The sequence below is a fragment of the Hemicordylus capensis genome, chromosome 6 (genome assembly GCF_027244095.1).
Source record: "Hemicordylus capensis ecotype Gifberg chromosome 6, rHemCap1.1.pri, whole genome shotgun sequence".
Lineage (NCBI taxonomy): Eukaryota > Metazoa > Chordata > Lepidosauria > Squamata > Cordylidae > Hemicordylus > Hemicordylus capensis.
The window spans coordinates 68,335,923-68,351,433 of NC_069662.1; the positions used below are offsets into that span (position 1 = coordinate 68,335,923).

Consider the following 15,511-nt stretch of genomic DNA (forward strand, 5'->3'; position numbering starts at 1 on the left):
AAGTAGAATGCTTCCAATTCTCATGTGGGGAGTGGGGATAAGATTCTTCTGAGGCTCGGGAGTGTTGTGTGAAACCAAGATTTAAGCCAGGTTGTGTTGCGTACATGATGAAGGCAATACCTTTGCATAGGAGATATATGCCTTCTGAGAACGTATACTTTATCTCAACATAAGCTTTACTTTCCAGCAAAATGAACACCTGTGGCATTAAGCTATGTTAATCCAAGTATTGCTCAGACAAGTTAAAAAGGTGGTGAATTCTATTCTCTCTCTCTCTCACTTTTAAACTCTTTTATTGTCAAATAACAAACAGGAACCTCAGCTTTAGGCCAAGGCACTTTACTTGAAGAAAAGCTGCATATTAGCAAATGACAAAATACAAATATCAAGCATTTACACGATGTCAAAGTACCAGGTTACAAATTACATTCAAAAAGAAAGGTTATTTGTAGCACATGAAAATAGTAAAAACTATATCTATTCCAGCTTCTAATTCAAAACAAATCGCCAAGATTCAGACCCTTCAAAATTAGGAGATTCAGACCTCCATTTTGTGGTCCCAGTGGGTTGGGTGGTAGTGCCCAGTGAGTGGAAGCTACCACTCAAATTTCAAAGAAATTGGCCAAAGGGGTGCTTTCTAACAAATTTTTGAAGTTTGCACATCTTTACGCTTTCCCCCATAGGGAGTAATGGGGATTTCAGCAGCCCCATAGCTCCACAAGGGGGGCACTGGGGTGGCCCAGAGCAAGTTGTGGTGTAGTGCACATGGAGTGCCAACCACCTCCAAAACCACAAGCCCATGTAGTACTGGGTTTTGTTGTTATTTTCAATTTTTGAGGTGTTCTGAGAGTAGATTATTTGATGCAAAATGATAGTGGATTCTCTGGTCATTCATCGTTTTGCACCAAAGATGATTAACAAACAAAGATGCTCATTCATCATCTTTGGTGCAACATGATGAATGAACAAATAATCCATCATTGTTCATCTTTGTTTATTCATCATCTTCAAAAGATTTTTACCTCCCCCGCCGCACACACAATCCCTCTAGCTAGACTCCTTTCCATCCCCAACCCACACATCTCCCTCTATACACGCACATGCGCGCACACACACTCTACTACACTCCTTCCCTTCCCACCCACCACCCACACCTCCCTCTACACACAGTCCCTCTAGTACTTTCCTTTCCTTCTCACTCTGCACACCACACACCTCCCTCTACAAACACACAAACACACACGCTCACTCACTCACGGCACACACACCCTCCAGCTAGGTACACTCCTTTCTGAGCCACCGAGGTATAAGACCTGCAACTGCAAGCAAGTGCTTTGAAAGCAAGTTAAGCACAAGAGCTCCTGGCAGAAGCCCCTCCCCCGGCTTTCCCATTGGACAAGGAAGCCTTAGCCTATAGGGAGCAGGCGGGGGGAGGCCGAATGGAAGGGTGGCTGCTCCCGGGCCTTCTCTGAGCTGTTAAACTAGAGTACGTGCCAACAGCCGAAGGTGGTGGGGAGCCTCCAGGAGCCTCAGGCTGAAACAAAAGCAGTCAGGCATGGCCGCAGATTTGCTGGAACAATCTTTCTTGCCTGGGCCTTTGAAGGGATGTAGAACTGATTTTGCAAGCCTCTCCATTTCAGCGGGCTCTTGATGGGGCCAGAGCAGAAAGATTGCCAGCACCTTCAGCAGCCATTGGAGCGTAGCGAGACTGCGCAGCTGATGGAATCCTCTGAGCGGGGGACTGGATTCAAATGCATGCAAGCGATCACCTTAGAGTGCACAATGGTCTCGGGCAGGGGCATAACTACTATTAGGCAAGGGGAGGCGGCTGCCTAGGGGCCCCCACGCCTCGAGGGGGCCCCCAGAGGCAAGTCACATGGCTATATATTGTGAAGTGTGTGTGTGTGTATCAGCGAGGGGCCCATTTTAAAATTTTGTCTCTGGGCCCACTCCAGCCTTGTTATGCCCCTGGTCTCTGGAGAAGTCTAGAAGATTTAAAAATACTTCCAACTTAAGAATTCAGCAGTAGAGGTGTTATAAGAACTATTATCATTTCTTAAATTTAAGCAGTCAGATATTGTCTATTATTGGCTCTTCAACCCTTAGTCTATATCTCCTAACTACAACTTGGGTAATACATCATTTGTTAGTCATACTTTGATGTTCCCAGACAACTTTGGGCACTAGTTTAATTTCATAGAATTTGTCAGTGTAGTAATCTTGGTATGTTATATAAATCAGCAATATAATCCTCAAAGACACTTTACAACCAAACTTATGAGCTATCTTTGTTATGAGAATTAGGGATGTGCACAAACCAGTTAGGCACTCCTTTTCTGGAGCACCAAACCAGTTTGGAAGTCCAGAGTTTCAGCCGATTCCGAGGCAGGGGGGCTTCAAGGAGCAGAGAGGGTGCCCTCACCTGCCTCACCACTTTTCCCTCACTGGCACTCTCCCCAAAATCGTTGCTGCAGGGCTGCAGCGTACCTTCCTGCAGCCCCGGTCAGAGTCATATCGGACATTGCTGACATGCATGCGCCCTGCCCCTTAAAGTCACCCCCGCCTACCAGGAGTGCACGAACCAGTTCGCACTCATCCCTAATGAGGATGATATTCACTATTTCCAGGCCAGTACTTGAGATACAGTCCATAGCCTCTAAAAAGTAATCTTCTCTTCAAGACAGATATTTTATTGTCTTTACAAAAGGGACCTGGAAGCATTTTGTAAAATCCTTCTGCTTTTATCTCAGTAAAAACTCTTAAAGGTAGTGTGCCATCACATCAGTGTTGACTCCTAGCGACCACAGAGCCCTGTGGTTGTCTTTGGTAGGAGAGGTTTACTGTTGCCATCTCCCACGCAGTATGAGATGATGCCTTTTCCAGTTTCCCGAGCTGGTGACCCTGTCAACGCCCTGGTTGATCTCTGGAATGGAGAGACGACCCGGGCTGTTGACACAGTTGCTCCTAAATGCCCTCTCTGGCTTGGTGGAGCCCGTTCAGCTCCTTGGTTTTCCTCGGAGCTTAGGGAGATGAAACAACTTGGACAACGGCTGGAATGACGCTGGAGGAAGAGTTGTGCCAAATCCGACCGAACACGGGCTAGAGCCCATTTTAGGGACTACTCTGTGGCGGTGGGGGCAGCAAAAAAATGCCTTTCCTCCAACTCCATTGCATCTGCTCAATGCAGACCAGCAGAGCTGTTTCCTGTAGCAAAGTCATTGCTCCACACATCCCCCCAGGTAATGGGGGAGGAACCATCTACAGCCCATTGTGATCACACTCAGTTCTATCTCTCCTTGTCACCTGATCCTAGGGAGGCAGTGGATGTCCTGAATCGGGGATTGGAGGCCGTGATGGGTTGGATGTGGGCTAATAAACGGAGACTGAATCCGAACAAGACAGAGGTAATGTTGGTCAGTAGGAGAGCCAATCAGGATGAGGTGATTCTACCTGTTCTAGATGGGGTTGCACTCCCCTTGAAGGGCAAATATGCAGCTTGGGGGTATTACTGGACCCGGCTCTGCTTTGGGAAGCTCAGATGGAGGCGGTGGCCAGGGGTGCCTTTGCACGGCTTTGGCTAGTGCGCCAGCTGCATCCCTTTCTCAAGAAGGCAGATCTGGTCACAGTTACCCATATCTTAGTCACGTCACAGCTGGATTACTGTAATGCGCTCTACGTGGGGCTGCCCTTGAAGAATATCCGGAAACTACAGCTTGTACAAAATGTGGCAGCTACAATTCTATCCGGAGCTGCCTGGTGTGATCATATCACACCTATTTTGAAAGAGCTGCACTGGTTACCAGTGTGTTTCCAGGTCCAATTCAAGGTGCTGGTTTTGACCTTTAAAGCCCTCAACAGTTTGGGCCCGGCATACTTGAGGGACCGCCTGCTCCCAAGGGTTGCTGCCCACTTGATGAGATCATCTGAGGGGACTCTGCTCCAGGTGCCGACAATGAGTGAGGCTTGGTTGTCATGCACATGGGACAGGGCCTTCTCTGCTGCTGCCCCCAAACTTTGGAATGCTCTCCCAGTGGCCATTCGCTCCTCAGACTCCATCTCAGTTTTTAGAAAGCTTGTTAAATCTTGGCTTTTTATCCAGGCCTTTTACATGATTATTTTATTGCTGCTTCTGTGTGTTTTTATCCTGTACAGTTTTTTGTGTTTGTATATTATATATTTTAAATCAGATTTGCTTTCATATTTTTAACTTCATACTTTTAACTGTCATTTTTATTATATGTTTTTTAACTTTTGTAAACTGCCTTGGGACTGTTTTGAATGAACTGCTTTTAATGTATATAAATTTAACAATCAATAAATAAATAAAAATAAAATCTTCCTATATTGCTGCTGCCTGATATAGGTGTTTCCCATAGTCTAGGAAATATACCAGTGGGGATTCGAACCGGCAACCTCTGGCTTGCTAATCAAGTCATTTCCCCACTGTGCCATTAGGTGGCTTTTAAGTACCCTCAAAGTTCTCTTCACAGTAATACTTGGTAACATTACCCGCCTTGAAAGAAATTAATTAACAGAGTTTGAAATACAGATGCTACACTGCTGCCATCATGCCCCTCCCCCAAGTCATCATGCTGATGCAGAGAGTATGGCCAACACAGAAGAGTAACGTGTAGTGTCTCCTGTGCCATCTCCAGCCAGCGAAGCACATGCTTCACTCGCAAGGGAGGGAAACGAAGCATCCAGTCAACAAAGCAAATGCTGGGCGAGGGGGAGGGGGCTACAGCACATTCCTTTCCAGCACCAGCCGAGGAACATTTGTGCCCCTTACTCCATTTTCCCTATGTGGAACCTTTGAAAAGTTCCATCACTCCTGGATATATTTTATTTGAGACTAGGAATAGGATAATAATATTAGGATAATAATAATATTTATATTCTATTAGAATAAAAGGAATATTTATTGAGGTGTGTTGTCACATTAAGTAGTTAAGACATTAATTAATTAATTAAAGACATCAATGTCTCTCTAGGACAAGTAGTTAGTTATAAGTTTATTTGGTCATTGACCAGCAAACATCTAGGACAAGTATATGACGGCATCATTTGAATATTTAAGCAGTTTTCTTGGTAGTTCTGTTTTAGGCCAGGATTAGGAAGGGCATCCTAGATTCTCAGAAAGAAACAAAGATTTGGTACACACGTAATGCTCCTGATCCATTAAACAAGAAATAACAAGCTTCAAACTCTGATTTCCAATCCCAAAGTAAGGTAAAGTGTACTGTCAAGTTTATTTTAACTCCTGGAGCCCACAGAGCCCTGTGGTTTTCTTTGGTAGAATGAATACAGGAGGGGTTTACCATTGCCTCCTCCCATGCAGTATGAGATGATACCTTTCAGCATCTTCCTATATCGCTGCTGCCCAATATAGTACCAGCGGGGATTCAAACCAGCAACCTTCTGCTTGTTAGTCAAGCATTTCTCCGCTGCGCCACTTAAGGTGGTGATTTCCAATTCTGGTTAATAGTAAAGTCTGGCTAGCATTAGTTATGATTAAAATCTGTGACTCACATCCTGTGCAGCAAAACATGTGTGGTTTAGCATTGCCTGTGGTGCTATATATATGAGTATAAAATGGTGGTGGGGAGGTTGAAACAATCGAACATGTTTTGCTTTATTGCCCCTTTTATAGGGACTTATGTCTAGAATTAATATCTCTACTGCTGGCTTGTTTTCCAGGAAATTCGCCTAGTCAACAAGTGGCTTTCCTACTTGAGTGAGGACAGTACTCCTGCCATCACTTGAAAAGTGGCGGGCTTTTGTGCGGCAGCTCGAAGAATGCGTCAGTTTTTAATTAATAATTCTAGTGCTGCTTTATAACCTTTTAGTTATAACATTGTTGGTGAGTTAGACTGTTGATATGTTATTTTTTTAACTGTTATTTATATTTTAATTGTTGCCCCCCCCCTTCTTGCGCTGGTCATAGACGGTAATAAACTTTGATTGATTGAGTATAAAACATCACCAGAGCTGCTGTGACCTAAAATTTTGCAATGGCAGTTGCATGGTGCTACCCTCATTGGAAATAATGGAGGCAGCATCGCACAACTGCAATTGCACAATTTTAAGTCACAGCAGAATAGTAACTTGTTCCGCAACAATACAGGCATTTAGACACACGCAGCAGTGCAGACACGCTGGAAGAAAATGTTAATGGAACTATTTCATTCTTTACTGAACACAGACTTTTCTATCCTTTGGCAGGTTGCATACTCTTCCCCTATTTTCAAGAAATTAGTTTTCAGTTTTACATTCAAAACAGTTGCAAGCAGATGCTATAATTATATTGAAGTATTAGGGAAATCAGGCCATTAAGCAATAGAAGGTCATTCGTTTAAAGAAACACTGGCCAAGTAATCAATGGAACTTTTGTTTGCAACTTTTATTTTGTTTTTAAAACTTGATACAAAAGTTATCTTTGCATTTGCAACAAAAAAGAAATGTATAAAGTAAAATGCTATGAAAGAGACATTTTTGGTTTGTTTTTTTTAATCAGGGGAGTGGGGAGAAACAGGTTATTGTAAACAATGATCTCTGAGTGGTCTTCATGCATTAACACTAATGGGACATTGCCTACACATTCGACCCTTTGGGAAACTTCAACTCCTTGAGACATTCTGACATTGCCCTCACATGGACAGTGTGATATTAGGAAAGGGTGGTAAGAGCATTAGTGCCTGTCCCTGGACAACCACTGCCACCAGCAATAACAATTATCCAACGATTAAGGACCTGTGAAAGGTAAATGAGAAAGTAAGCACCACCTGCATTGGGGTAGATGAGTGGGTGAGTCTTCTGAATACGAGGGCTGCTCAAAGATAACCAGTTACAGGTAAGCAACATGTTTATCTTTGTCATGGTCCTGTACGCATTTACACTAATGGAAGATTAGTTAGCTTACCTACATGGAGGAAGAGGCATGGAACTACAGCAATTCCCGATTCACTACCCTGGACATCAAGAACATAATACTTAAAAGACAATGTAGGGGGCCATATTACTGCTTTGCCGACGTTTTGCATGGAGACTCCTGGCAAACTGGCTGCAGAGGACCCCACTGTTCTGATGGGATTTTATCTTCAAGAAGGAATGAGATTTTATCTTCAAGAAAGCTGGCTGATTAGTAAGAAGGCCGGCTGATTATAAACTATGTTTATTGCATCCACAATCCAGTGTGAAAGTCATGAAATACCCTCGCCCTTGTTTCTAGCTTGGTTGGAAATAAGTCTAGGAAGACTGGAAATCTATAGCATATCCAAGCTGCATGATGGTAAGGACCCAAGAATCTGAAGTTATCCCTAGTCAGTTCTGGAAAAAATGGGCAACAGGTTTCCAGATAGAAAGAGTGGTACTGGTTGTATGATGCACTGCAGAGTGTGGAAAGACCAGTAGTGGCAGAGCTAAGATAGCAGAGACTTTGATTCCCAGTTGCAATCAACTTTGATCTGATATAGATAATTAAAATTCATGATGTATATATTGTCTTTGTCTCTAGTTGAAGTATCTTCTTTATTGATATATGAAGTCCTTTTTTACTCCTCCATCATCAGACTGCTACTTTATAGAAGTGCCTGAAACGTGTGGACTGCTATGAAAAGTGTTACCAAAATGGATTATAGCCCTGTCATTTAATGTATTGTGCTGTATAAAAATTAAAATTTACATGAAATAATATTTGTGGGATAATAGGATTAATGCATAATTATGTACAAATCATCATGATACATAGCAGAGTTCTTTTCACGATCCATGAGAAGAGCTTGTGGCCAGTCTGCAGGGAAGGAGGGTTAAACGTACCTTCCCCGGCTTGTAGTCCCTGGGCAGGCGGATTGCCCGCCCATACAAACAGCGGCTCCCGCTGCACTTCCCTGGGTTGGGGTGCCGGGACGTGACGTGTGACACCTCACTCCCCGGAGCCCCAATAATGCACTGCGTGAGTGTGCAGTGCATTACTGCGATTCCCCCCCCTCCCCACCAAGGGTGTCAGCTGCAACTGCAAGCAGTCATGGTTGACACACAATTTAAAAAATGAGGTTAAGGGAACGCTCACTCCCTTAACCTCATTTAACTGAGTGGCTCAATAGGCGGGTTTGCCACTGTGTAGCTACCAGGATCGATCCTGATGGTTCACATGAGCATGCAAAACCAGGCTGGGCTCCCTTAGCCCCATTTTGTACACTCATGTGAATAGCCTCATTATGTATAATTGTGCATTTAACTATTTACCTCATTTTGGGGTTTGTGTAAATTTTAATTTTGTAATTAATGCATTAAATTCATGACATATTATTAGTAAGAACATCCATATATTTTAATAATTTATTCTATTAATTATACTAAAGAACATAAATTAGTATAATTGTACAAAAAAGGATATCATTTACAGTGATTTATACAACCCCCACCCATGGTATTCTTTCTATTCTGACTTACACTTAGGCAATCCTGATACAATTCCAGTATCTACAGATATGATCTAGTACTAGATCATTTATTAATTTTTCTTATCACAAGAAACCATCAAGCTGACAGTGTAATAATACACTATATTACTATTGCCAGGTCCATAACATGAGGTGGAATCTACTCTTGCTCTATTCTGGCCTCTGGTTGTTAGGTCAGGACCATCTCACCATTTACAGCCTTTTAAAAGGCCTCTAGTTAGTGGGTTAATTATGGTCTTACCCATACCAACAGCATAACTGGATTCCCTGGCGGTAAATAATTTATTTTCCCTCTTTGATCTCAGATCCCCACAGATATGGTCACCTATCAAAAATACAAAGAATAAGTTTGATTAAAACATAGCTTTACAGGTATACAAAGGCTCTCAGGTTCCACATAACTGAGAGACAGAAAATCTCTTGCTGCCACACCTCTCAGAATCTAGGTTAACTGTGTGTCCTTCAAAAGGTAGTCACATAGTTGCTTGGACCTCCAGGAACCTCCAAGTGTATACATAAGTACACACTTGGCACAATACCTGCCCAGGAGGTTCAGCAGCAGCAGATCCAGAAAACCCATTCAGCTCACCATGGCAACATGTCTTGTGAGGAAACACTAACCCAGTAGCAGAAATCTGGTTAATTTTGATTTCTTAAGCTTCTCTACAGTTTCATCTGACTGAGAGCTAAATAAGCTCTCTCTCTCCCTCCCTCCCCCTGTCCCCTTCTTTCTAATGGGAAGTTTTCAATCCTCTCCCTACTATCCCGCACAAGGGATAAGGACCTCACCCAACCATGACATCTTGCAGCCCTTGCTAGACTCAAACATCTGAGTCAATGTTTTGTGGTTCCAACCTATTGTATTAATTTTTCTGATTAACCACATAATTTTGAAAAACGTTTAAATCTTCTGGAGCCAACTGTAAAGGTTCCTGCATCAACTCCCATAAGGTATGGTGGTACCTTGGCATGCAAGCCATATACTTAGCTATTCAGATGGCTAAGGAGGAGGTGAATAAAATTTTCTACATCCAGCTTGAGGCCCTCTTTGTCTATGGAAACAGAATGTCACCAACGAGGCCTCCATATATGACCACTTAATTGGGTACAGGCTGTGAAACTTACTGCCTTCACTCTGGACCTTATAACATGCTCTTAAACTTTCTTGAAGTTGGTGATACCAATGAAGGCTTTTCTCAGGTTTGTTTTGCAGCTTGGACAAGGACTAGTAACATGGGTACAGCAACACACTACTGATTTAGCAGAGGAAGAGACATGAACGAATTTAAACACTGGGTACTCTAAGGAGATGCCTCCTTCATCTTGCCATCTCTAGATTGTGTAAATTATAATCTTCTCCCCAGCAGAAGATGAAGTTGTTGTTGTTTGTGAGGAATGAGTTGGTTGCAGATGGCTGATCAGTATATGTGGACAGGGGTCAATAAATGTTGGCTCTATTCACCAGCTGGACAAAGATTTTTAAGTCATTGGGTTATGTTGGTATATTACTCGCCAGGATTGTTTTCGTTCATCAGGCATCATTTTTCATGCATCACAGACAAGTGGACTAGTGGGTTTCCTGAGCCCTATGTGTGGAGTCTTCATTTGAATTACAAGACTCCTCAAAATTCAGAAGCTGAGACCTGAAGCTCCTCTTCTTCCATTGCAGATACTGGCAGTGAGAATAATGTCAATATCAATGCTGCTGTTGGGACTGAAGCCAAACATACTATTACCAATATCAACGTGAACATTACCATCCTAGTCAATTAAACTGCTGATGTTTATGATGTTCAGCACTTATCCAATGTCAAAGAGAGGGAAATAATGGCAATAGAAGCATTTGTTCGTTTTGAGAAGTTGAGATAGGCAACACCTGTTTCTTATGCAGAGGTGCAGATATTGTAGCAGATGGTGGTTCCAATCTGTAAGATGGAGATCTGGGAACAGAATGAGGAGAAGGAGATCTAGGCATTCCCTTGGGGGAGAGCTAACAAAGCAGATAAAGTGAATAATGCATGATCTCCATAGCAGGGATCTTGAATAAGAGGCACAGGAAAATAGGGTCGTACATGTCTGCTATCACACCTCACATGAGCGAATCCAATAGATTATCTTGAAGCATTGATAGGCTCTTGAAGTGCCAATACTGTTCTGGACAAATCAATAATGAAGGTCTGTAATCCTGATGTGTAGAGGGGATGCCTCCTGTAATAGGTTCAACAGACCTTTGACCTGGAGTGTAACACTGATTCTTTTATCCTTTCTGTGTCTAGTGGGAAAGGTATGTACAGCTGGCACAGATTGCCTTTCAAATCTGTAAATTGTCTTAAATATGTACTGATGATATAGATCTGGGCTGAACTATAAAATATATCAACAGCATAGATGACCTCGACAGTGCCACCAGTGGAGGTATTTTGAATGTTAGTATGGGCTGTTGATGTCAATGCCACTGTCATATCATTATGTGATCTTGACAAATGCTTTTTCTTTGCTTTCTTCAGTGCCCCTTCTGAATCATTGCTTCCTGGACATGAAGTCTTCAGTTACATCCCCATCTGACTATCTCAGTGTCATAGAGGCTTAGCATCTACTAAATGAGACTTTCAGTATTATTGATGGTGCTGAGGCAGATCTGGGTTTTGTTTTGTTTTTTGTAAAATATGCATCAGCAATGCTGGGACTGAAGGAAGAACAGATACTAATGCTGTAGTTGGTACCAAAGGAGAGATCAGGGTAGGTGAAGGATATGTCAATCTAGAAGTTGAAATAGGCCTTAATGCTACATCATATAAAGCAATTCATAGCTCTTCCTCATTTCTTCATTAGAAAATCCTAAGCAAATTTTACAGGTGTTGGTCATTCCCATCAGTAGAAAGGATCTTTGGCCTACAGAATCCACACTATTTAAAAGCTTTTTTGCCCCTTGGTCCATAAATCAAGAATTATCATCCAAACAGGAACAAATAGTAAGTAAAAGTTCTCATTACTCTTTTCACAAACAAGTCTCCACAGAGGAGCAAGTTCTCCCAGTGTTGCTAGCATGGTGGTTGGAAAGGACTCGAGACACTAATGCTTTAACTATCCTTTCCCTAAAGGTCATGCTGTCTGTGTGAGGGTGATATCAGAGTATCTTGAAGAGCCAGAGAAGTTTTCCAAAAGGTTGACTGCACAAGTGCAATTCCATTAGCATGAATGCACAAAGGACCACAACAAAGATGACATTTGTTGCATCTGTAAACATTTCACACTGTATATGCATCCAGAATATTTTTTAAAATAGATTTTTTGTATCTGACAGAAATAAGATCATTTGTGATTAGCTCAGAGCGAAGCACATTATCCTTACATTAACTGTACACTATCATTTACACAGAAACAGGATATTTTGTGAATATCTGAGTTATTTTCTAAAATAATTTGCACATGGTTTGTTATATAATACACATAAGTGAATATACAAATTGTTTTCATTTCAGTGTTTGCAGTCATTTTCATGGTAGTGCAAGCATAGGTAAAATGAGAAGTTGTTTCAACATTTTACCATTATAGCTCTGAAAATTAAAAGCCCTGCATGTTTGTGTATTGTGGGTGGAGGAGTAAAACACCATTCTATCATATTATTTCACCTAATTCCATCCCGCAACATCCTGTAACTTTTCAAAGCATTCTGTTTGTACTATTCATGCTAGAAGGGACATTTTTATGCTCAGAATCACGTGCTCAATAAGTGTGTCAGTTTTCTATTAGATCTGTGAGAAAATTAAGTTATGAGGAGCAGAAGTTGAAAAGTGGGCATGAAGCCTTAAGAGAACAGTTGGGTCTTTTCCCATCTTTAAAATAGGATTTTCTGCATCTAAATAGCAAAGCACAGACTGGCTCAATTTCTTCAGGAAAGGTCTCTTTAGAGGGTCTATATTCCATATAAATCTCCTTGATGGGTTTGTCGAAGAAAATGTTTTTAATCTCTACAAATTAAGAAAATGGATGATATTATAATGTCAATTTCACATGTGCTCACTTCAGTTGGAATGTACATGAGGAGAAAAGGGGAGAGAGAAGGGGGGGGCAGCCTCTGCCCTTGTTGTCTTTAACCCTGGAAACAGATGCAAAAAACCTCTGCCAGGGCTGGCTTGTGAAGTCTTTCCCCCCCTCCCAGAGAAGGAAAAATGTCTTGAAAATAAAAAGGTAACCATTACAGTTGAACCGTTTCACTCATGTATCTGAAGTAAATAGCAGAACAGGCTCAATCACATAGGCCTAGGCATCTTAACTCTGTCTGCTTCTGTTTTGCTTCATATTACCTCAAAACTGGTAGGCCTCAGTGCTCCTGTAAGGCTTTTACCACCCTCCAATCTTGTTCCTCATAAGGGGGAAAAGGGCTGCTGAGTAAGGGCCAGAGGACCCTGAACTTTTAACAGTTATTTGAAAGGCAGACATTTCACAGGTGAAACTTTGCCCAGCATATAAGGGTGCAAGCAGCACTTGTTGATATTCTGCCTGTACTTCAGCTCCCTGACAGTCAGAACTTCAACAGTTGCAGTTCCCGTCTCCAAATTCTGGGTCAAGTTTCTGCCTGTCATTCTGAGAGCACTGGTAAAAGCAAACAATGCTGGGAAGGACTGTTGAGTTTCTTGTAAGGGCCAGAGGGCCCAGGACTCTTAACAGTTGTATGACAGGTAGACATTCAACAAAGGCAATTTTGCCTAGCATATGAGGGTATATAAATCAAATAAATAAATAAATAAATAAATAAATATAAGCAGCACTTCTTGATATTCTTCTTGTACTTCAGCTGCTTAGCAGCCAGAACTGCAACATGTGCAGTTCCCATTTCCAAATGCTGGGGGAAACCACATGGGTCAATTTTTTACCTGTCATTCACTACCACCACCAACAGCACAACAAATATTTATATACCACTTCTCAACAAAGGTTACATAAAGATGTATCCTGTCCCCAAAGGGTTCACAATCTAAAAAGAAACAAGATAGTCACTAGCAACAGTCATTGGAGGAATACTATACTGGGAGTGGACAGGGCCCGTTGCTCTTCCCCCATTAAATAAAGAGAATCACCACTTTAAAAAGGTGCTTATTTGCCCAGTTAGCAGCTGTTACACAGAGAGGAGTGGGCATGATGGAAGCAAGTAATGCTTCAACCATAAAAAATTACATGGTTTCCACCATGCTTGGTATACTTCCCTTTTGTTGTTAAAAACAGTTATGGCTTGTTTTAAACTCAAGCATTGATGTCTGCCTCTTCATAATACCCGGCAATGTTATAGCAGTATTTTTCACTTCCTTGTTCTGAACACACTTATATTGAGGGTGGCACATTCCTTTCTGGTCAAGAATTAGGCCACAGGTATTTGTCCACTGGGGCAATTAAAGGATCTGATTTTCATTTCTATTTCTGAAAGCTGCTCCCCCCCAATATCCACTCTGCACTTTCAGCACAAACATGGTGCTGGGGATGTAGTGCTATCTGTACAATTATCACATAAAACACTAAGAACTGTACAAGTTTCCACATATTTCACTTATTCCTTAGCTTTGTTAGCATGGCATTAAAAAAACAAACCCAGCTCAAATTTTGTGTAGAAATGTAAGGTAAATGAAGCTCAACTGCCTCAATTCAAGTCATGTGTGATTAAATGTGAATGGTGGATTTCATATGAAACATTTTTAATAAGTGTGGCATCTTTTGCCAAAGAAAGCTAGATGACATCAAATGACCTTCAGTAGCTTATACCATGACTGATTAATAAAATATTTGAAACAGAAATCAAGAGAAAGTTCATCTCACTCACACACACACACACACACACACACACACACACACACACACACTTCATGCTGTAAAAGAGCAGAAAAATATTAACTATAAACACAAACTGTCTCCTTATTTACCTTCTTATTAAGCCAATGCCACAGCTTGGGAAGGAAGTGTGAGAGAACAGAGAAGAGAAAAAGACAAAAAAGACAGTGCAGAATTACTGGAAAATACAATTGTATGCAAGAACAAAACAAAAACCAGGAATTGTCCAAGAAATGAAATGAAACCATCTCCAGGTTCATCACAGCAGGAAAGAAATGGCAGAAACCAAAACAACGTTTTCCAGAAAGGGGAAAAAAGATATTTAGAAAAGATAAATACACTGTACCATATATTTTCAGAAAGCACTGCTGATTGCTATTGGTGTTTCTTCACATATTGGTTAATATGTGTGACTACTGTTAATCAAAATTTACAAAACAGTATTATCTACAGATGACAGACTATCTCAGGGACTCTTCATAAGTTACTAGATTGTAAAAGGGCTCCCTCTTACATGGTTCCAATCCAATTCTACATTCTAATCCCAGGAATTTTAGTTGGGAAATAAATACGCAGAGAGCCCTCACTCTAATAGGGAATTGGAGCACACATCAGGACCTCAGAAGCAAGAAATGAGATGCTTAAAGGTCTACAATGTTTGCTGCTGCTGACTTGCTGGTTTTATAACAGGTATACCTTGTTACTCATGGGGGTTCCGTTCCTCACCTACTACCCTGAGCAAGAAAAAAACAGGTTGCTCACCTGTAACTGATGATCTGGTAGAGATCCGTTGATATCCATTAGAATGGGTTCTGCGCCTGCGCGGAAGCCTCTCGGTGTCGAGTTTTACAGCTCCTTCCAGGCGCCTGCGCCCCGCCCCACGTGACCACGTGGCTATTTAAGGCGGGAGGAAGCGCAGGCTGCTCGGTTCCTTGGAGACCGCCGAAGCAGTCGTAGATTCATGAAGATTCACTGTAACAACCTATGGTGCACTGCAGAGGGGAGGTTCGGGAGGGTCTAATGGATATCAACGGATCTCTACCAGATCATCAGTTACAGGTGAGCAACCTGTTTATCTGGTACGGGATCCATTGATATGCATTAGAATGGGTGTTTAGTAAGCTCCAGAAGGAGGAGGGAGCAGTGCCTCATTGCAACACCCTTTTGAGAACGCCTCTCCCAAAGTTCGCCTCCGCAGCGGACCGTAGGTCAATGGCATAATGTTT

At 41.9% G+C, this 15,511-nt stretch overlaps 1 protein-coding gene and 1 long non-coding RNA gene across 5 annotated transcripts in view; one reads left to right on the forward strand and one right to left on the reverse strand.

Moving 5' to 3' along the window:
- Nucleotides 1-15,511, reverse strand: part of TMEM245 (transmembrane protein 245) — a 154,533-nt gene that overhangs the window by 87,264 nt on the left and 51,758 nt on the right. For 2 of the 4 annotated variants that reach the window (XM_053260076.1, XM_053260079.1), the window contains exon 7: nt 14,378-14,401. The exons of the other annotated variants lie outside the window; for them this stretch is intronic. In XM_053260076.1, coding sequence (XP_053116051.1) covers nt 14,378-14,401 — 24 coding nt within the window. The remainder of the gene's footprint in view (nt 1-14,377; nt 14,402-15,511) is intronic. 4 annotated transcript variants of the gene reach the window in all.
- On the forward strand, nt 3,308-7,682 carry LOC128329247 (uncharacterized). The gene is made up of 3 exons (XR_008309581.1): nt 3,308-3,404; nt 5,698-5,860; nt 7,514-7,682. It is a non-coding gene; the product is annotated as an uncharacterized LOC128329247 (long non-coding RNA).